This window comes from Gekko japonicus, unplaced genomic scaffold (assembly GCF_001447785.1).
Source record: "Gekko japonicus isolate JY-2015 unplaced genomic scaffold, Gekko_japonicus_V1.1 scaffold815, whole genome shotgun sequence".
NCBI classification, from domain to species: domain Eukaryota; kingdom Metazoa; phylum Chordata; class Lepidosauria; order Squamata; family Gekkonidae; genus Gekko; species Gekko japonicus.
The window spans coordinates 161,032-187,880 of NW_015161974.1; the positions used below are offsets into that span (position 1 = coordinate 161,032).

General features: G+C 43.0%; 1 protein-coding gene across 1 annotated transcript in view; it reads right to left on the reverse strand.

Moving 5' to 3' along the window:
- The window catches only part of GLG1 (golgi glycoprotein 1), a 100,972-nt gene that overhangs the window by 62,156 nt on the left and 11,967 nt on the right, over positions 1 to 26,849 (reverse strand). Inside the window, exon 2 of the mRNA XM_015429712.1 lies at positions 1,532 to 1,564. Within this exon, the coding sequence (XP_015285198.1) occupies positions 1,532 to 1,564 (33 nt within the window). The remainder of the gene's footprint in view (positions 1 to 1,531; positions 1,565 to 26,849) is intronic.

The following is a 26,849-nucleotide window of genomic DNA, read 5'->3' on the forward strand; positions in this document are numbered from 1 at the left end:
AGCGGTCCGAAGGCCTGAGGCAATTTTACCTCAGACGACGAAAAACAAAAACTCTCCTTTTTTTTTTGAAAAAACAGGAAGAGAAAGAAAAACTGAAGAAAAACTGAGGCAAAAAACGAGAGCTGATCACTAAAAAGTGACCCAAAAACAGCGATCCGGCCAGACCTCTCAAAGAAAGGTCTGTTCAGCGCGGCGGTAAGGAAAGAACTGGCGGGATGTCCATGCCTGCCCTTGTGGGCATGCTCACTGGGGCTCCTGAGCATGCTCAGTTGGGCCAGGCACGAAAATCCTTTTAAGAGAGCTTGCTAGGCACTGGCAGATCAGAAGAAAGGTCTGCTCAGCGCGGCGGAAAGGAAAGAACTGGCGGGATGTCCGTGCCTGCCCTTCTGGGCATGCTCACTGGGGCTCCTGAGCATGCTCAGTTGGGCCAGGCACGAAAATCCTTTTAAGAGAGCTTGCTAGGCACTGGCAGATCCAGCGCAGGTGCACTAGATCCCATTGGTGTGAAGCACAGAGACCACGAAGAAGATCCAATGTTCTCCGTTGTGAAGAATTAGAGAACATGGTTAACAAGGAAAGGCTTCTTGAAAGAACAAGGAAAGGAGCCTTGAAGAGTTCCCTAATTCAATCACACGATGACTAAATTTTGTCCAACCACTTAAACAACTTCTTAACATTCACACTCCCCTGCTGATAAAGAGGTGCATCATCCTGGCAATGCCATGTGCTCATTTTACGGCTTCTCATATTTGATATTAATTTTATTGCTATGTGCCAAAGAATACTTCTTTCAAAGTAGTCAACAGGCAAGTAAACACACATACACACATAACAATGCATGCCAAGCTCCAAAGTGTATCGCGCAAGTGCTTGATGCTCATCCGCTAGACCAAGTATGAAGATTCCTCTCAAAAACAAAAATAGAGAAAACTAAACACTTGAATTCAGTCTTATGGCAGGTTTGCAGATTAGTGTTCAGTGGTTGTTCAGAAGCATGTTCCAGATCTTCTTCTCTCCATCTCCACAAAAGCACAGTTACATAGAGTTCCAGTGTGTTTTCTGCCCAGCACTATACTCTGGTGGGGGTGAAGTTGCAGGTAGATTACATACCCAGGGACAACTGATGTGCACCCCATTACGTGACTTGTGTGCTCTCTCTCACTCTCGCTCTGTGTGTGTGTGTTGGGGGGGGTGTACACACACACAAAATACAAAGGCCATGTTGCATTGCTTTTCCTGGAAATGGCACAGGTGTTCTTGTCATAATGGCTGCCAAGGAATTCTTGGGTCAGCCAGGCATTATTATTTTTTATTTATTTATTTAAATTGTATCCCGCCCTCCTCACCAGGACAGGTTCAGAAATCACAAACTGCATACATAACTGCAGGAAGCTAAAAAGAAACAAGTGTTTTCTTTTCAGAGATGTCAAGGTTAGAAAGCAGGGCATTTGTTAAGAGCAGAAGTTCAAAGCCACAGAGGCTCTCTGTAAGGAGCAAGCATCAAAATGATGAGAAAAAGAAAAACACTTACGTGGTTGCAGTCTGATGAAATTTCATTGTCAGTCTAAGGAAAGAAAGAAAAAGGTCAGGATGCACTGCCTTCCTTCTACAAAAAAAGGCCCTTGTTGTTTCAGAACAATGAAAACTATTACCAGTTTTGCCAATATACCTACAGAGGTTACTAGCCTACATATTAAACACAAATCTATTTAATCAGAGTTACAAAGGGACTAGCCCTGGCCAAGGGATTTGTGGGATTTTTCCAAAGAAGGTGTTTCATAAGAAAGCATATAGACACACTAAAAGCTTATAAAGCATAAAAAAGCCCGCACGATTTCATTCAAGGAGACTCAAGGACTTTCTAGGTCTCCTTAGATTGAAGGGCATACAATAGAGACTCAAGGACTTTCTAGGTCTCCTTAAATTGAAGGGCATACATTATCTCCCATCCATGTGCCACAACAAGAGCAGAACCAGCATAAGAGGCTGGCAGAAGTGGAATTCTTCCTGCTTCCTTGCTTTGAAAAGGTGACATCAAGGGTTGGTGGACCCATATAGATGGAAAAGCCATACAGGTATCTGCACTAAGGAGCAGAGAAGGCTGAAGCATCTGCTGCAGAAGGTAAGAAAATCCACTTGGACTAATGCTGTGGATTATTTTGCATTAAAATCCACATTTTGAAACTTTTTAAAAAGCTGCCTTGGGGAAAAAAACTTTTTTAAAAAACGACAGGGGGCAAGGGATGTAGGGGTGGGAATTAAATATATAAATGAACCAAGCATAAGTATGTGTAGCTGCATTTGCTTATATCCCTGCCCTGTTCCCCACCTATGAAACTCTTGCAAAGCATCATATAAGGGTGGTGCTGTGAATTGCCCCAGTTATTCCCATCTTCATCATTACCCATCGTCACTGGGTCACAGTTGGCGACAACAAAACTCAGTCTGGCTCTCAATCAGGTAGAGTCAGTTGGTGATCTTGGGCCTCCTCGCACTCAAGTCTAGAGCTGTATCCTTGATTCAAATCCACTGCTCGTCTCCCCGCCCCTCCTAAAGTTCTTGCTTTAAAGCATTTAATCACTGAACATGTTTGGCCCCTTGTTTAAAGTAAGCAGGTGAATGGGACACGGCTGCATCACAAATACACCACCACTGTGCCACAGTGGTCAGAGTGCCAGACTAGAATCTGGAGGACCCAGATCTGGATCCCCACTCTGGCATGGAAGCTGACTGGGTGAACTTGGGACCAGGAACACTAGAGCTGTTGTGAAGCTAAACTGGAGGAGGAGAGTACAATGTAACCTGCTTTGGGCTCCCATTGGGGAGAAATATGGGGTGCAAATGAAGTAAATACTCCATGAGACGCAATGGGAGCAGCAATGCATGTCCAGGAGGCCTTCTTTCCCATGTTCCTCTAGCTCAAGCTGATACAATTTCCTTTTTGCTCCCCACCCTCTGCAGCCAAGTTCCAAGCTTCTCCAGGTTCTGACTGACTGTTCCCCCTCCCCACACCATTCATAAACATGTGATACTGCTTGCAAAGCACCCATGCAATTCCTGTGTTTACTAAGTGGGGAAGAACCAGGAACCTTATCTCAGAACAGAGTGACCCTTGTAAGCAGATCGTCAGAAGTACTTCAGTGATAAGGAAGCATTTTCCTTTGGGGTGGGGGAATTATATACATAGCCTGAAGAAAACACAGTGTGATGTTCCAGGTTTTATACTTCAGCGCACGACATCACTGTGTCACTGTCCCGAGAACGGGACATCCAACTCCCCAGGGCCGGAGACGCAAGGCCCCATACAGAGCCGGGACGATGGACTGCGACTCCCTCACCACTTACCCAGGCAGCTGGAAGGGATGCGGGAGGAAGCAGGGGCGGCGGGACAGATGGAGGTGTCGGCCTCTTTGCCCCTGCTTGCAGAGGGAGCCGGGGCTAGCAGGAGGGGCGGTGGAGGCGGCGCCTCGGGGCCCCGCAGGAAGAGAGGTGGGACGGGCAAGACAGGTGGCGGCGCCTCGGCCCCCAGCCTCGACCAGACAACAAGCCGGGAACAGCGTGACGGGGACGAGACGGCCCGAGCAGTGACCTGGAGGGGAGACGGCAGGAGAGGGAGGGACCACGCCCCAGGGCGCGCGTCTTTGGTTTTGTAAGGGGGCGGGGGCCGAGGAGAAGGAGGGCGCCGGGAAGAGCAGAGCCCACTGGGAACCGGGTGGGGGAGATATAAGGGAAGAGACAGAGGAGGCCGGGGATGACTCCTGGATGAAAGGCAGCCCAGAGAGAGAAAGAGCGTCATCCAGCAGGGACGAGTGTGGAGGGAATGGTGATGTAACCGCCCTCCCCCGTCCAGGTGTCTGAGGCCAACATACTCCGTGAGGAAAGGGAGGGGGTGAGGCAATGTGGCCGAGCTTGGTGGGGTTGGGAGCTCGGACGACGAAGACAGTGAAGGGTCGTCGTCGAGCTCCTGTGACAGTCACTGTTTACCTTCTGACCCCACCCAGCCAGGAAACAGTCTCCATCTACATTCTGTAATCAACAGCAAGAGGTGGACAAAAAGCTACCCCCTGCACGGTTTTCCTGCAGCTGTGGGAAAAGACTTCGTGCCCATTTTGTTTTAGTTTTCTAAAGTTAACGCTGGGGGACCAGAGAGACGTACTTTTTATAGCCTTGCAATGAACAGACACATCTCAACAAACAGGATGTGGTATTTTTAACAACTAACTTCTTTCAAAGCAGTTCTCCACAGGGATATTTAAGCACAGCATTTAAAAAAAATGACATGCAATCAAAATGAATGCCGCTTTTAAGTCAAGACATTCTACTGAATATTATGACTCTTCTCCAGATCAAGGAAGCAACACAACTACCATCATGCATCTTCTCATTTAGCTTATACTGCCAAGTTGTTTTTACATCAATATAAATGTATTTAGATAATGCCACAAATAGTGTTCATCTTTTGACCATGGTACTGATATTTCTATTTAGTCCCTCAGTCTTGTTAAGTGGGAAAGACAAAGTGTTTACCAGTTCCAAGAGTTTACGCATTTGCTGATGTAATCCTAAACAGATTTACACCATTCTATGTCAATGGACTTAAAAGGGTGCAACTCTGTTTAGGACTGCACTGTGGGAGATCTGGAGCCAGGTATTTTTCCAGTTTGGCTAATGTGTGTTTCTGGGGCTAATAAAATACCCTTTCATGCCACTGTATTCTATATAAACACAAGCAAACAAAGTTTGTTGTGACTACTGCTGGTACAGACGCTCAAAACTGGCTCATTATTTGGAATCCAAAAACAAAACAGAATTCATTTTATTAGGATCAAACAGTGACGCAGAGCAGAAAATTTTTCCCGTAATATAATTTTCCGTGGAAATTTTTCTTCTCTACGTATGTAAATATAGCCTATAGTTGTCAGGGCTGTTGATGGACTAAATTAGATGGACTAAATGTGGGATACGAAACAGGGACAAACCCCTGTGCTCATACGTAGGCCAGGTTTGTATTTGCCTTTTTTACTTAAGTTATTTAAATTTATTTATTTAAATTTGAATTGCTATGTTTTCTAGAATGTTATCGGATTCAAATTTTCCCTGGAAAATTCACATCCCTGGGGCCAAACAAAATGACACAAAACAGCGTGCAAGCTTTCAAGTTCTCTGAAACTCCTGCTCAGGCTGGATCTTATGACATTTTTGTGGCAGGAGGGGGAAAAAAGATGTTTCAGGCCACACTTTTAGAGACCTTTACTCACAAGTACCTCTGTGCTCAGTGCTGGTGGGAATGTAGATAAAGAAGACTGGGCTGCACCCAGCAATATGCCAAAAGAACAAAAAGGGGAAAATGCCAGTTGATAGATGTGGACGACCCAGCAATGTGCCAAAAGAACAAAAAGAAAAAAATGCCAGTTGATAGATGTGGAGGTTCCAGCACTAGGTGAATGTTCTGATTCCCCTTGACAAAGCCTGCACAGCGACATGCATAGGGACTTTGTAAAATAAAAGATTGATCATCTGCCATCTGGCATTTTTTCCTTTTTGGGAATGCAAACAGACTTTGGTGCCAGGCTGCACCCCAGTTCCTCTGAGCAAGGAAAAAACCCAGCAAACAAATAGCGTCTTTCCAGTGGAATTACAAAGGAAACACATCATGCAGAGGACATGTATGTAAGACATACACTACGTAATCTGCCTCAAGAGCGAGAAAGGTGGAGTATAGATAACCAAATAAATAAATTAGACAGTCTTCCAGGGAAAATCAACTTTAGTTTCTGTTGGCAGGAGTGGTGTGTGAGGAGGGGGAAGGCACACTAAAATCTCAAGTAGCACGCTCCAAACACAGAACTGGACCATGATTAGGAATGTTTCATGCTTACTGCCAAGTTTTCAGATAACTGCAGAACAGTTTTGCATATGGCAGTGAGGAAACCTATCCCTCGCTTGAATGCAGCTTCATTTTGGATTATTATTTGAGTTCGGCAATTACAAGATTCCAAAGAGAAGATATGTGTTAAGGAATTTTAAGATGAGGGCACAAAGAAAAAAGTCTGGGAATCCTCATGGTGTGCTGGAATATCTGGCACTCATGCCAATATCTGCAATAGCCAACATGTTTCAAGCCTAAAGGGTTCTCATTCAAATGGAAGAAAACAGACACAAGAATAGAAATATTAATAGTAAATCAAGATTTCTGCTTCCCTCTTTTCTCCCAATAAGGAAGAAATCTCACTATAGGAACATTAACATTTTTCACTACACCTTTTGGGTTTGGAATGAGTCAGAAATAGCATACCAGTCTATATAATACACTCCTATGCATCCATTATCCATCCTGATATAATTACATAGACCAGCCATTTATTGGTTTTATCACCAACTTAAGTGCGCTGAATCAAGCCCTGTACAACTATATCAGCAGTACCAAGCAATCATTCTTGTGACTCATCTGATCAAGATTCATGACTCCTCTGATAAGACAGCAGCAAGTTAAAGGCCAACTTAACAGACTTAACAAGTAATGCTTGCAGCCCTAAGGAATGATATGAGGCATTTATATGTATAATTTTTTTAAAAAGGGATTAAAAGGGGGTCATTTAAAATGGGATGTTCCAAATGGCAGTATTTTAAAAGACTGCCTGCCTTAAAATGAAATTTGAACTCTTTCAGTATAAAGAACTCATTTAAAAAGTCCTATAATCAATGCTCTCTCTAAGCTGTGGAGTCTTGTGAGCAAAAATTCTACTTTGTGAGCTACTGGCATAAAAGTTGTGAGCAAGCGATTTAGCTACTGCATAAATTAGTTTGCTCTGGAGCCATCCTTCCAGAGCTAAGGCAAAAATGTGTGAGCCGGAGGCTAAAAAAATGTGAGCTAGCTCACACTAACTCAGCTTAGAGGGAACACTGCCTATAATCTTACAATACCAACCTAAATCAACAAAAACATAGCAACATTTATTAAACAAGCCACCTATTAAAACACAACAGGAAACTCAGCCCAGTCACAAACAAAAAAATTTCAGCTGAAAATCTGCCAAAAATGCAAAGCAAGATGAGATGGCTTCTCATCCTATCCAAGAAAACAGGCTTCATAACAATATCCCAAAGTAAATAGGAAGTACAACCAATAGCCCTTCAGTTGACCACTGAAGACCCAAGTCTCTGCAGAGCTTTAAAATGTTAGTATCAATACTCTGAACTGTGCACTGATACACCAGATTAATATATTCGCAACACCCAGTACAACACAATCGAAGGACAACTGCATACTCCCAACAGTTGAAACTACAGTTTGTCTATGGCAGCCCCCACGAAGAGCACATTACCACAGTCAAGCATGGATAAGTCAAGATTAGACCAGTCCAAAAAGGAGAACAGCCTTCAAAAAGATAGGTAGGAGGGAAGAGTTCATATCACAGCTCCAAGGATTAGGCCTCAATCCAAGAGTAACCCTAACTTGATCACAGTGGGTTAACAGCAACTTCAGCCTTCTGGAAAAATCACTATCCAGAATACAGGACAACACATCATGTACTCCATTCAAGGTTGCATATATACAGAATTTTGTGCCTTACACTCTGTACTCAGATTCATGTCTGTTCGTTTACAAGTACAATACAATCTTTGTTACCTGGTTCTCTTGGGGAACTGGGGCTGCCAGTTAATCATATGTGTTGGTTACTCAAAGTGTACACCATGTGTATTTTTGAGGCTCCCCATCCCATGTCCTGAGTGCCCTCCCCACACAGCTTTGCTCTTCCAGCACTTTGCCTCCACCACTGTCTTGACTTACCACCCTCTAACCCCATCCCCCTTGTGTCCCCCTCAAACAACTTCACTCTTCCAACCTTCACTGTGGCTCACCGCCACCTCTCCCCACCAATTGACCCTGCAAGCAACCCTGGGGGTTAATCATGTTTTCTAGATATTAAAGTGCCAGATCACAATGTTTATACTATAAAATCAACTCCTAATTATTGAGGGAAGTGTGTCCACCCTGCATACTGAAATCCCAATCCCCATGCCTAGCCACCCAGAATTATTCACAACTGAACAATTCATGTGTTCCAGAATTCAACTTTTCGTGGAAGGCATGAACAGAGTTTTAACATTTTTAACTAGAGTGCATGTAACCTGGACTATTTGTGTGTTTTCTAGTGCTGACCAGAAACTGGAAAGTCATCGCAGAGGTAGGCAAATAGTCCACATGAACTTGAAAACCTTTAAAATACTCTGCCATCTAAGGTCTGCAGAGTGCTACCATCTCACAGCATGAATATGTGTAACTCCTGCCAAACACAAGTGTTTAAATTTTATATTTAAATATTTCATCCCACTTTTCTCCTGCACTGGGAACTAAAAGTGGCTTACAAAATATAAGACATGAAAATATAATTTGAACAAAATTAAAGACACCCCTTCCCCCAATACAATGTTAATCAAATTTCTGTTTTGGGCTTCTAAGAGGAGGGAATGTATTATTTACTGCATATGACTTCGTATTCCTTGCCTGTCAGTTTCTATACAATATGCCAATAAAGGTTGGTTGGTTGATTGATTGATTGATTGAATACAATGTTAAAGCAGATGACAGCCAAAAAGGACATCCTGGACCGATGCTGGTTATGTTGACACAGCTCATAAAGCAACAACATTTTTTTAAAATCCTTTACACAGAAAAAACAGATTAGCCTACCCCATGCCTTTCTCCAAAAAATCTTAGTACAACCTTGTCAGCAGACAATTCTAGAAGAAACAAGTTGAGTGACTTCTTTGAAACAGAAGCAAAATATTATTACACATTGGCTATGATGTAAACAAGCCCTTCTGCAAAAGCTGAAGGAAGGTGGGAGCTGGTTTTGACCAGATGGGAGAGCATGCTTCAACCGACAACGTAATGTTCTCCCATCTTTCTATCTTCCTGCAACCTATCAATCGCCTTGCAAAACTCTACACTCCTCCTCTAGCCTTTGCTTTGAGCTGCCCTGGAAGAAAGTGTTCCCCTGGCAAGGGAATTATGTAGGACAGACTGCAATGACCGTGGCCTGAGTTTCCAGCTTCTTCAAGCTTCCAAGAGGAATCCCTCCCCCTAACTAGTGCCTACAGCTACTGCCTTCTTCCTCCTTCCACAGGTCCTTCTCCTTCAAAGTGAGGGATGGCTTCTATTACCTGCCCACCATGATGCCAGCCAGGCCTATCTCCTCCTTGTGCATCATGTCAATCAAGTAAACAGGACTTTTTGCCCATTTCAGAGAAGAACGACAGAGGAGGACACCACCTGACAACGCTCATTGCCATAAAATGTGCAATCTTAAATGTAAGCCAAATATAAGTGATTAAGGGGGAGGCCTTTAGCTACAAAGGGAAACCATTACGTTAGTGTTGGCCAAGGCAAAAACATGCCCAATACTACCATTTCCTACTAAAAGGACTTCCTCATCAAGACTCATTTTTGAACTATTTAGAATTATCTGCCAGAGCCACCAGACCAAGGTGCTTCCCCAAGGACCACACCTTTTCCTGCCTGGCTACTTCTCATATTTTGTCTTAAATGGAAATTTTCCCAAGACCCTGATCTGGCCACCCCTCCCTTTTGTCCAGTTATACTGCATACCTGATGACCTACCTCATCCACTTCCTGATGACCTACCTCATCACACCTTCCTTTCCTCCCAAACTTGGGCAAAAAATAATCTCATCCTTGGATTTGGCTGCTAGTCTTACAAATGGGGCCAGAATCAAACCCTAAACCGTACCCTGCATACACACAGGGGCCAGAATCAAACCCTAAACCGTACCACTCCCAGTATATACTTTGGCTGGGTACAAACAATTTGTGCAGCTGCATACGTATCCCCTGACACACAGAGAACACATGCCTGCAACTGTTTCCCTCTGGATTACTTCTGCCTACACGCCTGGACCCCTGCGTCAAGGACCGGGATCTTGGCTCACAGCTGGGAAGATATAGCAAGCTCTACTTCTCTCTTGTTTTTCTCCCCAGTTGTCCCTAGTGACTCCATTCTTGAGTGGAGTACTTGCAGTTTTTGAATGCTTAGAGCAACAGACTTTCTAATGTTGGACATCATCTGGAGGTAGAGCCACACGACATCTGTGGGGAATCCCATACACTTTGACTTTCCACTGCCTTCTCTTACTTGTCCTGACCCCCTCTCGTGGACACTTCCCCTCCCTTTTTGTCTCCCCACTCCAGCCTCCTCCTCCTAGGTTCTGTCCTCACCACCTAGCCCACACACTAGTGCCACCCACCCACCCACAGTGCTGCCACCTCCTCTGTGTGTCTGATGGTGGTGGGGAGACAGAGGCTCCTGCTTTTCCTGCCTGCCTGGCTGCACTGCTGCTGCCTGTGCATGCCCACTCGCCACTCCCCCTTCCCCTAATTGCTCTGCAAAGAATGAAGTCAGCAGCGGCAGTGGGGGTGGGCTCCTACTCTCCCCCACTAGCCTGCAGCCTCACAGTGAGACAGGTAGCTGCCAACACGCCAGCACAGGAGTGCTGTCTGCACAACTGCAGACAATGTTCCTCCATTTCGGAGGTGCAATTTAACACCCCCCCCCCAAAAAATTAATTTCCACATATTTCTGCAAATTGGGGGGGGGGGGGGCATTGGAAAGAAATGTTCTACATAACCCCAACCAACAGACTTAAGTATCCACAGATGGAGCCATGTTGCAAATTAGATATACTGATGCTTGGTACTATATTTCAACTGCTTCAGTTTGCTAATTTTCCAGCCCAGATATTGTACTATTCCCGTAAAACCTTTATTTGCAATTTCACTCTAGACAGTTTTCAGTATTCCTTCCATGTTTGCAGAACAACCTTGTTGCTTTGTCAAGGGATTCTTGACACACACTGTATGGATCACTGCTCAGATTTGGAGAAGGGGAGCATTATTTAAACCCAGATGTAAAACAAGCCAGCAGTTCCTTTAAACCAGGAGAGACAGCAGAAACAGGGTTACTTCCTGAACACAGGCTATGTACAGTTTCCAGTGATAGGGTTCCCTGGTTTCCGTTTCAAGGGGAAAGATCACTGGAGCTGTGAATTCTTAAATGGGTTCCAAAGTGAGACTTCTAACAGAAGATAATCTCAGCCTGATAAAGTACACTAAATCAAATCTGTGTAAATAAATATAAAATAGTTTTGTTACACAAAACATATAAATTGGTCTCTTTCAGTGGCATTTTAAAGACCCATTTAGATCAAGCGATCCTGTTTCCATGTGCCTGGATGACAGAGATGAATGTATGAATAGAAAACATTAATAGATTTATACACTGGAATTTTCTTTTTTCATACATTTATACATTTTTTCAAAATAAAGAAATTACAGAAAGAAAAAGGGTCACCTAAGGGTCACCTAACATAATTAAATATATCATAGATGATTATATGCAACCAACTATAAAAGATAGAATAATATTTCTCCCCAACATCCCCTTAGTTACACTGAAAAGTTTTTTGGACTTTGTAACATACAATGATATTTACTTCTGATGGGTACATCTATATTTATATTCATCATTTTACATTTCAGATTTCATAACTGGTCTGTTTTGCAGCAATATTATTAGTTTCATCATTGCTACTTAGTAATACAAGTTTTCACCTCTTCTGCATATTCACTATTACTTTTAACAGGTAGATAACACAGCAAAAATATAGAAGGAAAGTCTATTATATATCTCATAATAAGAAAATTTACAAAGATGTCCTCAGGGTCCACTTCCCTTCACACACTTATATTCAGGATGTTACATTTAAAACTGATTCTCATTCTGCTGCTTCTTCATTACCATACATTTGTATACAGTATTCTAAGCTGCTTATTCTAAATTTGTCACCTACTTGCATAGTACACATAGTACACACTCCCCATCTCTCCTCAGATTTCATAATTGACCTGTTTCTTAAATAAGTTGTTAATTTTGCCATTACTGCATATTCGGCAAGTTTATCTTCCCATTCTTCTAAGTGTAGACAGATGTCTAATTTCCATTCTGCTGTCACCATGTATTTGAATATCTCTTCCAATTTTTTTGGTAATTTCTTAGGCAGAGCACCTAATAACATGCTCTTAGCTTCCGTTCAGAATGTAAACTTTAATATGTTCTGCATTTTTGATGTATTTCTATTATCTTTTTGCTTTTTTCCAAGTCCACATCATTAGTTTCATCATTACTTTGTATTTAATATTTATTTATTTATTTATTTCAGCTTATATACCACTCCTTCCCGAAGGCTCGGAGCGGTTTACAGAGAAGTATTTAACGTATCTAACTAGGGCCAGACAGTACAGGGGAGAAATGAAAGCCTACCAGGCTCCCGAGCAGCGTGTGTTCATGGTGGGTTCTTCCTCAAGTTGATGGTGTCTCGGCGGGATCTTCCGGTAGCGACTCCTTCTGGGCGGACCTTCGTGGTGCGCGGCTCTGCAACGGTCGCAGCACTGGTCTCTGTCCTTATTGGCTCCGACCGTGCTGCGTTGCTGCGTTGTCACACCTCCTCTCCGTCTGGGTCATTGGTCGCCCGACTTTGCTGTATCGCTGTTCATCCATCGCCCGTCGCCACCACACAGCCATCACCGTTGCTACACGCCATCCATGGAAGGAGGGTGCCCCCCACTCTTCTAAGAGCAGGTACCCATTTGTCTACTTGCCCTACTTGCCACTTCTACATATTCATTAGAATCTTTAACAAAAAATATATCAAGGTGTGAAGGAAGGTCTATTATACATCTCATATTAAGAACGCATTTGTATTCAAGAAGTTACGTTTAAAACAGATTCCAATTCTACTTCTATTTCATTACCGTACATTTGTATATAATATTTTAATCTGCTTGTCATTCTAAGTTTGTCTCCTGCTAGCATAGTAAAAATAACAGAAATATATTAGAAATAAAAACATGCTTAAAACATTAGCACTCTTGCAATACTTTGTTTATTTAACAGTGTCTGATAAATGACACCTCTTGCTCTGAATTACTGCATCAAACTGTCTGATCTGTTGCAATCTTGAGTATGCTGTTCAGGTGTGTATCTGTAAGCTGCAAACCTATGATGACGCAGCAGCAGCGGAACTGAAAGAAGACGACGATGACAGACAGTTCCACTGCAGGCCTGATGGAAGCCCTTCAGGGATGCATGTTTGACACCCCTGATCTAGATCATATGCCTCCAAAACAGAGCTGGAATCCAGGTAGGTTTTGAAAATACTCTGGCTTGGCTCTAACCAGCTTGTCTGCTGGTGAAAAAAGAAAGGAGTCCCCCTCTGACCACCAAAAAGGCTATGCTGGGGAATCACATGACATGCACATAAAGTCATGTGGGACAAGGAATATAGTAAAGCAAGAGAAAAAGGTGAGATTGAGTGGGAAAGCTATCGGGATCCAACCCTATTGTTTGCCCTATTCAGATAATCCCAGCACTATGGTTTGTCAAAACTAAAAGTGAGGAAGGGTACTGGAGCATAGGAGCCCACAGCTTGTTTCCAATTCTGGCACACATGATCCAGACCAGTGGTCTCCTTCCAGAGAGGAGCAGGCCAAAGGACAATGCAGCCCTGTGTCTCCTGTAGAGTCAACATTAAACAAAACGCAATTTAGATGGCACGTCATAGCTCTCAGAGAAGAAAACTCCCAGTGATAGAGGATTAATGAACCAAGCAGCTTGGCTGGAGCCACGGAACGATGATCTTGAGAGGAACATCATGAACTTGATCTCTTCCCTGTACTGCATGTAGTTGCTTTGTAAAGGATATTCATGAGCAAAGCTATAGACAAGATCACAGTGTGGAAAGGAAAGCTGGGTAGGGAGGGGCTGCTGACACAGACATCTCTCCCCGCCCGCCCCGATGTTCTGCAAGGATCATGGTTAAAGAGCACAACAAAAATGCTAAAACTGAACCAGCACAGTTGAGGAAGCAACTATGTTTAAAGCCTAACAGAGACATATAAGCCACTGTCCGACCACATGAATGATGCTACTATTTCCATCATCAGTTTTGAAAGAAATAAGGCAACCTATCTTACAACAACTGCTCAACACATCCTGCATAACACAACTCATTCTGAACAATTAAAGTGCTACAAGCACAACAACAGAACGCTGAGCATACCACCAAGGGGGGGGGATTAAAATCAAAGATTTCCAATTATCAGAGAAAGTTATTTTATTTACAAAATTTATATCCCTCACCTTTTTGCCAATTCAGGACCACCAAGGAGGCTAACAATGAAAAACAAAGCATTATAAAAACAGGTCATAAAACCAACTGAAACCAGAACTAAAATACACAAGAAAACACAAAAACAGCAACAAAATATAAGGCAGGAAACTGAGCAAACACCAGATAAAACAAAAAAGTCTTCATCTGCTGGCAGAAGACAGTGATAAATTCTTCTATCGTTACTTGGCATCTTCTCTGATAAGTAAAATTTGTACAGTATCAAGGGGTTTAGGGGCATCCTGTTTTACAATATTCAGCAAACACATCCACATGCAAAAATGAGGTCAATTCTTCACCATGCATTAAAATCAAAAGTATTTCTTCCACAACCACACAGAATTCATACTGTGTGGAAACTTCTTATTAGTTAACTACTATACAGGTATCTCCTTTTACTTCTTATGAAGAAAAGTTAAAGAGGTTAGGGTTCCTCAGCTTGGAGAAACAATGACTGAGGGGTGCCATGATAGAGGTTTACAAAATTATACATGGGATAGAGAAGACAGAGAAAAAAGCACTTTTCTCCCTTTTTTACAATATAAGAACTAATGGGCACTCAATGAAATTAATGAGCAGTAGGCTTAGAACAGATAAAAGTACTGCTTCACCCAAAGAGTAATTAACACATGGAATTCACTGCCACAGGAAGTGGTGGTAGCTACAAGCATAGACAACTTCCAGAGGGTACTGGATAAACATATGGAGCAGAGGTCCATAAGTGGCTGGCTATTAGCAACAAGGTATAGATGGAATACTATGTCCGGGGCACTGATACTCTGTATTCTTGGTGCTTAGAGGGCAACAGTGAGAGGGCCTCTGGAGTTCTGGCCCCTCTGGTGGACACACTGATGGCACCTGGCTTTTCACCACTGTGTCACACAGTGTTGGACTGGATGGGCCTTTGGCCTGATCCAACATGGCTTCTCTTATGGTTCTTTCAAGTCTTTCCCCCCCAAAAATATAGTTGCCAGTCCAAAAACAAAACAAAGAGTATGTGTGTACTTTTTTCTTTATCCTGGCCCTCTGTTGATTTGGTTTTTGTTGCATTTCAAAGGGTTTCTCTTTTTAAACAACCCTGCAAATTTTTAACATCTTTATATTCTGGCTTTTATTTATTGCTCTCTGTTTTAAATGTTTATTGTTGATTATTTGAGGGCAAGGTTCAATTCTTAATTTTTTTACAATATTATTTTAAATTTTATTGCCAGTATTGTGCTGAGACAGCTAAGAAATTTACTATTATTGATGTTATTTTAATTCCTAATTTTATGCTAGCATTTTTGCTTATATTGTGTTGCCTGGAAGACACCTTAAGCCCCTTTAGTGGGAAAGTTAAGACAGAAAGGTTTAATTTTCACCCATGCAGAAGAAGAAGTGGATTTATACCCCACCCTTCACTCAGAGTCTCAGAGCAGCTTACAAACTCTTTTCCCTTCCCCTCCCCACAACAGACACCCTGTAAGGTAGGTGGGGCTGAGAGAGCTCTTTCAAGAACTGCCCTTTCAAGGACAACTCTTGTCAGAACTATGGCTTGCCCAAGGTCATCCAACAGCTGCAAGTGAAGGCGTGGGGAATCAAACCTGGTTCTCCCAAATTAGAGTCTGCGCACTTAACCACTACACAAAACTGGCTCAACCCAGCCTTTGGAGGTAGAGGTAGAGGTAGCTAAAACTAGACTGCATTGTTTTCTACTCATTTAACACCATTTTTCTACATTGTTATTTGCATTCTGTATTATGTCTAATCATCTACACTTGTTTCAGATTTTCGTAATCCTAGTCCTACTATATTGTTTATTAGATGTCTCCTCACATTGACCACTTTCACTTACACTGTGTAAATTGCCTTGAATCTCAGGGAATAGTGGACTATAAAATAAAGCACATAAATACTGCAAAATGTTCCCAATTTATAGTTGACATCAAGACAAAACTGGATGGTTGTTGTTTTTTTAATTAGACAGGGCAAACATTCATCAAGAGCCCATGGGTACCACAGCTTCTGTGTACCCAGTCTATTGGAGAGGAAAGATTCTCTGTTCTGGTTAAAATGTGTCTTGGCACAGGACCTAAACAGACAGGAAATAAAGCCATGCCTCAACTGAAATCCACATGACTTCCAGAAACTTTCCATTACTTCCATGTTTCATTTTCACCCAATGACACAGACTAAAACTGAGCCTACCCTAACCAGAACTCCACTTTTGCTGGAGCATAAAAGTCTAGAAGCCCACATTATACTGCAGAAGAATGTTGTTTTGCATGCGTATTTTTGTTGCTACATTGGTAAGATGGTGTTTATAGCTCAAGGTCCTGTGCAGGGTAATGCCAAGGTACTTAGGTGTATGGTTGTGTGTAAGTCGGGTGCTATTAAGGTAGACATTAAGGTAGAATATTAATAATTAGGGGGATTGCCCAATCGGTCTGCATACCTGTTGTATCAACTTGGTTACACATTTTATATTATTATATACTTTCTGTGTGTAACTCTGCCACACGATCAATAAATAAATAAGCATACAAGCAATCACTGCAGGCCACCCAAATGTGATCTGCTAGAGATAAGGTGCAAGAGAGGCAATGGCTTTGCTGTCCCATCCTGGACTGGACACCCCAGAGATACCACTATTGTACTCTGTGAAGTAGAAGAGAATGAGATGTAGTACAGCAAAACAAAGGAAAGTTTGAGGTCCTACCACTCTTCAACAGGGAGGCAGACAGCAGCTCAAAAATGATGACATGCCAGAAAGTCAGGAGGCCAAGAAATGGGCAAGGGCCTGAACCCTTCTCCTTGGGAAATTCTAAGGGTGGATAACTGCACTGGCTGCAGCTGGCAACCCAACAGCCAAGTCAGTCTAAGTTAGTTCATTTTTCAAGGGTCTATCCCCCACATTGCCCCACCCCAAGCATATTCTATTTGTATCACAGAGTGACGATGACAAAAAGCAGCAAAGACTTTGAATTTAACTTGTTCTCTTTCAGCAGCACCCCAGCTGTGCCCATCAAGCAACAGAAAAAGCACAATTGTCCTGAGATGTACAGTTTCTGGAAATTTTGAAGTGGTGGGAAATGTATTTTGATTAACAATGGGAACTTTGAGAAAAATAGAACATCTGCAATATATATTTTCTTAACAGATTTGAATTTATTTTACTGGCAAATGAACAGAGGATGCATTATAAGTGATGTATAGTGGGAAATTTTCCAAATCATTTTCCATTAATACACTTTTTCTGTAGAAAGTGTTTCACTTCTATAAATGCATTGTTCCATAAATTAGCACTTTCATGAATGGCGTTCCAGCTAAACTGGGCAGTTTCAAAATTGTAATTAACTTTCTTCCAGGGACCAATCACTGAGAAGCAGGAACTTCACAGCTCTAATACACACACATACTTACATATGCTGTCTGTCAGCATCTTTGTACTGTAATAAATATTGTGTAGACTAATAGTTGGAGCACATTTTGATGACAGCGAGCCAACACAATATTTTTAAAATCTGCCTTTAAAAGCATTTAACTAAGACAAAATATTTCAGCTATTTTCAGTTTTTCCACTAACACTCGGGGGGAAAGCCCACAGAAAACCTCCTGGCTGTCTCTTCCCTCCATCCATTTCTGCTGGCCATCACATCCCTATAACGGTCACAGCAGCTGTTTTACCATGAATACAAGGGGGCCACCTATGGCTCTTTGATATGCCACCTATGGCTCTTCTGGGAACTGTTCCCCCAGTGTGGCAACTGCCCTATGTCCCAGGAAAGTGAGCAGGGCCATTGCTTGGTAGGACTTGTGGTTTGCAGGCAGTTCCCACCTAGAAAAAGCTGCTGCCAGAGAGACTGGAGAATGGGTAAGCTACGAGCCTCCCTGAGCTGCCAACTTCATGCCAGGGATGGAAGTAAAGAACCTGTCCTCTGCAACAAACCCCCCCCCCCATTCTTCTCTGCAGCCTCCATTCTCTTCTCTCAGGACCCAGGTGGCTGTTGTGAGGAGAGCAAGCTGGCCACAGAGAGGTACAGCCACCACGGCAGCCACCAAGGAAAACAGTGATCTGGCCACAGTGAGGTGGTAGTTGTTTTAATCCCTTCCTCCATGGCCAACGTGCTCTCCTTTGGTCACCCTGGCCATCTTCTTACTCTTGCTCGAGTAGCTGTGCCTCATGCTGAGGTGAGAGTGGGAAGGCGTTGTCCTCACTCCAAGTCCACAAGGGATAGCTAAGGTTCAGCACTGGCAGAGACAAAGAACCCTACACAATCGGAGGTACTCTGGTGATTTAAAAGGTTACCATCATACATTTAATATTAATGGTTATACTTTCTATTACAATAGGTGTGCATTTGGTGGGCTAGTGGACAAGCCATAAGAGTAGTCACATGACTCTTTTGCTGGACGGTAATTGCAACCAACTGAGTACCACTGCACTAGTGCAATCAAGCCTGTTTGGAAAAAGTGCCCCTATTCAGGGTGGCTCTGAAGTTGCTTGCAGAGCCCCCCTTAAAGGCTCTTCAATAATGTTTTGTATTATGGAAGAGAAACAGATGGGAGCAGAGTGCCTGCTTTTGCATACACACACACACACAGGGGTCACAGATATCAGTTTCTACATGGAGGCAACCAGCTCAAGGTGCAGGTGGCAAGTTCCACCTCATACTGTGATCTAATTATTAGGAAACCCAAAGACACAGCTGCAGCCTGGTGCACCGCCAACAGGGAGAACAGAACGCACAGGCTCTGCCAAAGATATTTGAGCCGGACTCTGAAGCTTGCAGTATACTGCACATTCTGTACCATCCCCCATTTGTGTCCCTTAGGGGACAATTAGCAGGTAAGGTACTGGAACCCTACATACTTCCAGGAGACAAGTCTGTCTGCACTGACTAAACAAATTACAGGCTCAACAGAATTAAAAAGAAAATTGTAATTAGCTTCCAAAAATGCTTTAAACCATGTTGCTAGACGTATGGGGAAAACACAGAAGGAAGACTGACTCTGCCAACACAGCCAAAATTCACAGGGAAAACAGCTGACAGTAAGTAGAAGCCCGTGCTGGTATTACAGATGCTGCTTGTACTGAATTCAAGATCATTCTCCACTGTATGTAGATAAAAAATAAACCTTTGGCATAGCTGAACCCTAAACTGCAGCAAGCTAAACATTTCTGAAGGTTGTTGCGTGTTGCTACCCTTCAAAGCTTTCTTCTGTAGATATGACCTGTCTAATCCAGGAAGAAAGAAGAAGAAAAAACCAAAATGAAGACACAGCTAAAGTTTACTCTAGATTGTATTTCCCACCTCTGACCCCCTCTGCAGCTTCACTCCCTGGAGAAGCAGCATAGAAGTTTTCTAAATAAAATTCTAGTTCTTACAGTTTATTCAAATCAGAAAGAATCCACGCACCCCACTATCTTTGGTGTAGTGGTTAAGTGCGCGGCCTCTAATCTGGGAGAACCGGGTTTGATTCCCCACTCCTCCACTTGCACCTGCTGATGTGACCTTGGGTCAGCCACAAGCTCTGGCACAGCTGTCCTTGAAAAAGAGCAGTTTGTGTCAGAGTTCTCTCAGCCCCACCCACCTCACAGGGTGTCTGTTGTGGGGAGGTGAAGGGAAAGGAGTTTGTAAGCCGCTCTGAGACTCCAAGTGAAGGGCGGGGTATAAATCCAATCTCTTCTTCTCTTCTTCTTCTTCTTCTTATCCTTCAACTACAAGAGCAGACGAACACCCATGGCCAGTTCAAGGCAGTTTTGTGCCATAGGCAATCTAAGACTCCGCTCCCCATTCCAGCCCCATTCAATATAGTGAATAAGAATTCTAAAAGGTATAATCTACTCTTGGCATTCAAAGGAACAATGAAAAAATAAAGGCTACATTCGCTTTCACCCAATTTGGCACCCCTTAAAGCCTGGCACCCCAAGATCAGATGCAAAACGGGCATGGTGGAAAGCACTGCCATAGTGAACTCAATTTAGCCAAAGCCAAGCCCAGGAAGGTCAGGAGATGAGAAAGAAAATCAATTCTTATTAGCAGATCTTAAGGATTTACCACCCTGACCTGGATAGCCCAGGCTAGCCAGATCTTGTCAGATCTCAGAAGCTAAGCAAGGTTGGCCCTAGCTAGTATTTGGAGGGGAGACCTCCCATGAATACCAGGGTCATGATGCAGAGGTATGCAATGGCAAACCACCTTTGAATGTCTGTTGTCTTGAAAACTCTCTCACGAGCTAGAGGGGCATGAAGAACAAGAACCCACATGGCTCAAGCTGCATATGCATATTTTCAACCAAATGCAATTGATCCAAGGGACCATGCATGACTAGACGTTTAGCAGCCGGCAGGGGAAATCAGAAGAATGAGGCAACCAACTGTGTAACATCAAGACTGAGCTCTTCCCTCCCTTCCCGCCTGATGTTATAGATCCTGGGACTGGCTGGAAGTTATCAATCCTGGGATTGGCTGGGTGAGATTTCTGGTATAAACTAAAGGTCTCTAGATGCTTGCCTCATAATCCATGCCTATAATCACAGCCTGTGGCATCTGAATCAATCAGTCCACTGAATCCAAGACCCATCTAGGTTTTGCATTTTCCATTTTACCTGAACTGTATTTTATTTGAATTTTTAAATTAAATTTCACTCAGGCATGCTTCTATGCTGCTTTGGGTCACCAACAGGGATAGAAGCAGGGTAATAGCCTAAAAATGAATAAATATTTTTGCTACAGAACTCTCAATGGAATGGTGAGACTCTCAATTACAAAATGCAAACATCAATAACATAGAATATCCACTGCTATACTAAAAAACACACTAGGAGACACAAGTGGCAGAGGAGACTGATGGCAAAGGTCCACAGGACAATCATAGTGGAACTGACGTACCAATCCCAGGAAGTAACTGGGCAGACATACATTTTGAGCCAGCAAAATTTTCAGAGAATTTTTCCATACCAATGCAGAACATGCTACAGCCACCAAAGTTACCAGGGCATGTGTGACTGTAACCAGGAGCAGCTTCTTCAGGAAGGGTCACCGTTGGCATACCAACTCAAGTGGCATACCAACACTGCAAGCTACGGCTACCACCTGACTTCCATTAACAGCAACTTAAATTCCACCACCTAAGGCTCCTGAACCACCTCTCATCTTGCTTGGATTAAATTTCAGTTCATCCAAGCTCACTGAGCCCATGGGAGCCTGAAGATACCGACCCAGTGGATCAACTGCCTCCTTAGCACGTGATCAAAATGAGAAGTAGAATTAGGTATCAGCAGCGTATGGACTGAAAAACTGGTAAGTAGCAGGCTGGTAGAAGAAGACAACTATGCTGAACTCAAGGAGTTCTTCCCTTTTCTGCCCAGGCTCAAGCACTCGGTTCCAGAGTACACATCTGAATGCAGACAGGTGTCGTGCTGGGTACTGTTCACACAAATATGGCATCTGACTTCACTCTTATTTATTTATTCGATTTTTACGCCGTCCTCCCTGCCAAAGCGGACTCTTTCATCCAGCATTCTAAGTGTCAATGAATATCTGCTCAGAATCCTGCTCCTTGCTCCATCTGCTGGCGCAGAGAGCTGACAGATGACTCCCTGGAATCAAGGGCCTGCAGAACTGCAACTAAGCTTGTAAGATACAATGAATGTGGTGCAACTTTTTTTTTTCCAGGAGAGTCATTCTGAACCTGAATGTGCACAGACAGTTTAACTGTTCCAACTAGCTTGGCAAAAAAGTAACAGAACTGCCAGGGCATCCAAGAAACTGCAATTAAAGCAGCGCATGGATGACTCATCACCACAGCAATTTCCACTGTGGTTACAAAACTGCAGAGGCGATTATCTACCTTAACCCACAGGGCTGCATCAAAGGCATGGGGAAGAAAAACCTCTCTACCCCATTTCCCTTCCTCCAGAAACAAAGCCTTAAAGCACGTCTATCAATCCATCTTCATTTCAGTTCACAATTCAGTTCCAGCTATACAAGTGCAATTTTATGTACCTTGTCCAGGCTCTGTTGGAAATACATAAGATTCCAATAAACATGCCATAAACAGGTAGCGACTACCCATTAATGAGCCCTAACTAATGAGTTAAACAGCTGTACTAACTGCTTAATGACTGAAACCACTCTAGCAACATCCTGGCAGTATCTCCCAGAACCATCTGCTCACTTGAATTTCATAAAGACAATAAGTTACCACGCCTGCCCTGCTACAAATTGCTGAAGGAAACAAGAGTCTAAGCATTTGAGCCATTTCAGAACAGCATCTTACAAAAGCCAAGCAAGATAGCAATTGTAACAAGGCATCAGGCAGTCATGGAAGGGCTGTTGAATCTTCCTACTGAATGCAATATATACTTAAAAAATGAAGTGAAAATCCACCAAAACACAAAAGGGGGGGGAGCTAAAGCGTATAAAAGCAAAAACACTGAGAATGTTTTTTGAGTCTTATGAATGCAGCACTCAGGAAAGAACTTAGCAAAGAGTTTATCTCGAACACACACACACTCACTCATGCCACAAGGAAATGTGCAGAAAGTTTACACTCTATGAAGTGGATATAAACACCAATTTATTGACTAAAGGCTAGAGCAAGGCCTGACAAATCCAAGGGACTAACTTGCCATGGCACCTAGAAATTTCTTTCTGGAACTTAGTATTGGAAAATATCACAGAAATACGAAACTCTGAAGACAAAATCAGCCTTGCTCCTAAATTTCTGGGCTGGCTCCTAGAGGCAAAGAACATTTTTTTAAGGCCTGCTCTAGGATTTTCCACATTGCTTCAGTGCAGGCACAGAAATTATGCACAGGGCTGTCCACAGATCACAGTGGAGCTTCTCTGGCCACAGTCCAGCAAGTAGGATCCAACAGACTCTACTCAGAATATTCCTGAGAGATCTGTAACCCATTCCAATTTAACTGTTCAATCCACATGTACTCATCAGATGGTTCAAGCAACCAATAAACTTCATTATCAGAACTGTCCAAACCTTAACATGCACAAAAATCCAGAAGTGCAAGAGAACCCCTTTTTTTAACAATATGCACATTTATAAAATGCAGGCCATTCAGATAATTTCCCCTGCTTATGTAAATGAATGTTTTAACATTCATTTGCTTTTGCCAATCATTTATACTACTGCAGCATTCTTAAATGCAGAAGGAAGATGCTGATATTTTTCTATGAAAAGATTCCACCAAGCACAGTGGAAAGTTGCTCCCGCCAGCGCAAAAGACTTCCCATTATGGTAAGGAATTGTGGCTCAGGGGAAGAGCGCATGCTTTGTACAAGAAGGTTCCAGGTTCGGCCACTGCGATCTCTGATTAAAAGAGCTCAAGTGGCAAACACATGGAAAGATCTTTCTCAGTCTAAGAACTTAGAGAGCAGGCAATCCTGAGCGAGACAGATCAATGGGACTCATTCAATCTAATTCTGTGTATTTGGATGGCAACAGCAAATGGGAGGCTTTGGCCTCTGCGACCTTTCTGCAGGCCATCTATTCTACCAAGGCAGAAAACAGGTTGCTGGACTAGATAGACCAGTGTTCTGAGCCAGCAGGACAGCTCTTGTGTTTTTACCTGGGGGCATTTTTCTCAGTGTGTGTGTAAAAGTAATAAACGTGGCAGCATTCGATTCCAGCTCACAACTTTCCACATTTTAAAAGAAGTCCTTCCAAGAAATGCATGTTCTCCAAACAACTTTTAAGACACCAATGGACCATTGCATAGACAAGCAAATTAGGCTGCACACCACCAGCAAGTTAGGCTAAGAGCACAGTGTGACAAGTACCAGACTTAACAGAACACCAAAATAAAATAGGTGTCAAAATACAGAGACAGCAGGAAAGAGTTTATGAAATACTACAGCAAGCACACTGCTAAAAAGTATGTTTGTTAACTATTACAGAAAAGATACCCGAAGGTCCCACCAGTGGAGCCTTACAACTAATTGATGGGCAAAAGACAGACTAAAGAATCCACCAATCTACCACTGGCTGGTTTTCATTTCATCAACCTGATGATTGCTGTGATTGCAAAGAATACAGGACTAGGTGGACCTTGGTCTGATCCAGCAAGGTATCACTTATATCAGGGGTGTCGAACTCATTTGTTATGAGGGCCGGATCTGACATAAATGAGATCTTCTTGGGCCAGGCCATGTGTGTCATAAAATGTAATGCCAGGTAGCAGAAATATAAACTTTACAAAGGACACAAACATAAAGTTTTTTTTTAACGTAAAATAAAAACATGTGTAAAACATTAGCACTCTTGCAATATTTTGTTTATTTAAAAGTGTCTGATAACTGACACCTCTTGCTCTGAATTATTGCATCAAACTGTCTGTTGTTGCAATCTTGAGTATGCTGTTCAGGTGTGTATCTGTAAGCTGCAAATCTACGATGACGCGGCAGCAGCAGAATTGGAAGAAGCAGCAGAAGACAGCCAGTTCCACTGCGGGCCTGACAGAAGCCCTCCGGGGGCCTGATCCGGCCCCCGGGCCACATGTTTGACACTCCTGGCTTATATTATTCAGCAAGAGTACATGCATATGGTCACTTAACACAGAGTTGTCACACATAAGCATAGTTCCCCAATGTAGTGCCTGTGAGCGCCACAGTGCCTGCTGGGCTTTTCAGAAAGTGAGCAGGGCCACTATTGACTGCCTTCAAATGAAAGGGCTTTCCACAGCTGCAATAGCAGCTGCAGCTACTTGAGGATCAGGAGGACTGGTAAAAAACAGGGCCTGTGGTTCCATTCCCCCTTCAAGCTTTTTTTTTAAATTTCCCCCTTCTTTTTCTCCCTTCCTCCCTCTCAGCCTTTCCCTTGTTATTCTTTATTCCCTTTCTGTGCTTCTTCTGCAACAGAAGGAAGGAGATATTGTTCTGTGGAAGCCATTTTGGATTTGGCACTCACCACCCACTCTCAAAATTCCAAAGCTGCTCACAGGCTCCAAAAGGTTGGGGACCCATCTTAATCATTCAAAGGCACTCTTGCTTTGCAAACCTAACACAACAGTGGACTGCAGCAGGCATCACACACGCAAAAAATACAGACCAAAGTCAGTCAGACTTTTAATAGTCCAGCTCAAGAAGCTGCGCGTTTTGAGATCATGAAATCTGGCCTGAACATTATGACAGTGAAGAATGATTCATGCACTAAGGTAGAGCAGTTATCTGGAAACCACAGGAATCTAAAAATGGGTAAGCTGACATTAAATCATCTGGCCTGCTCTCCCCACCACCAATGTGTGAGGTGCTTTAGCCACATTGCCCCATTTTACACCTGCCCTGTTAAAACAGATTAATCCAGTCTAACTGAAGGTTACTAACTATGGGTGCTCTACACTTGCTGTAAATGGCAAGATATCCATTAAAAAGAGAGGATAGTACAGATGTTTCTAGAATCATGCAAATGGATGAAGAATCGAGGGGCAGTCAGTGAGCATGAGCCAAAATTTGGTCTTTAGTTATGCGTAGTAAACATATTTTGCGGTCAGGCACTTACATTGCACCCACCCACTCTGCATCATAACCCCAAAGGTACCTGCCAGCTCAAAAAAGTTGTGGACCCCCACAATAGAGCTCCTGAGCCTGACTGCTGTGGTTAAATGGCTGAGTGCACAAACGGAAATGAAACTGTGACAAGATTGAGGTAATACTGATTGGGAATCTTGAGGTCTTCATGGACATCATGCTTTCCACCTTCAGTGGGGTTCTGCTGACCCTAACTGACTCAGTTAAATGCCAAGGGGTTATCTCTCCTTACATATAATTGAGTAGTGGGGTGGCACTTTCCAACTCTCCCATTGGCTGTGCAATGAGCTCAATCAGCCATTGGCCCATCAGCCGCCACTCAAGAGTACTCGCATGCCATTGGCCGGGTGCTGGGTCTGCTCCCCCACCCACTGCCACCTCAGCCACTGTTCCCTGTCAGAATTACTGGCAAACAGCTGTCTCTCCCGATGAAAACACATCTACTGCTTGGCTCCTCTGCGGAACTAACTTTTCCCTCAATGGCTGCTGGTAGAACTCATTGGGGGCCGTCCTGACTAGGGTTGCCAGCTCCAGGTTGGGAAATTCCTGGATATTCTGTGTCTAAGAGAGCCAGAGTTTGGGGAGGGGAGAGGCCTCAGCTGAACAGAATGCCATAGAGCCCACCTTCCAAAGCAGTTATTTTCTCCAGGGGGGTGGGGGAGAGATCTGCTGTCTGGAGTTCACTTTTTGTTTTTTCCCGAAAAATTGAAAAAAGAAAAGAAATTGATTATGGAACGTTTTATTTTAACATGATGAATAAAATATTTTAAGACAAGGTGTTTAAATATTTTCCAAATCATTAATAAAATATATATATATGGTATCAGATCGATCTAATTTCTGTGCACTGAGGACAAGCAAGTCCTAGGTTACAAACTGAACTCTCCAATGCAAGAACAAGATGCATTTCTTCCTTTAGGAGGTGTGATTGTCAGAAGAAAATTTAAAAGTTTCAGTTTTGTTTTTGCATGTGGGTGGGTATTCTGTTTGTAATAATTGTTTGGATACACTATATTTTTTTAATATGCTAGTTGTGATAATTTCATGCCAAGTAAAAATGTCCATAGTCATA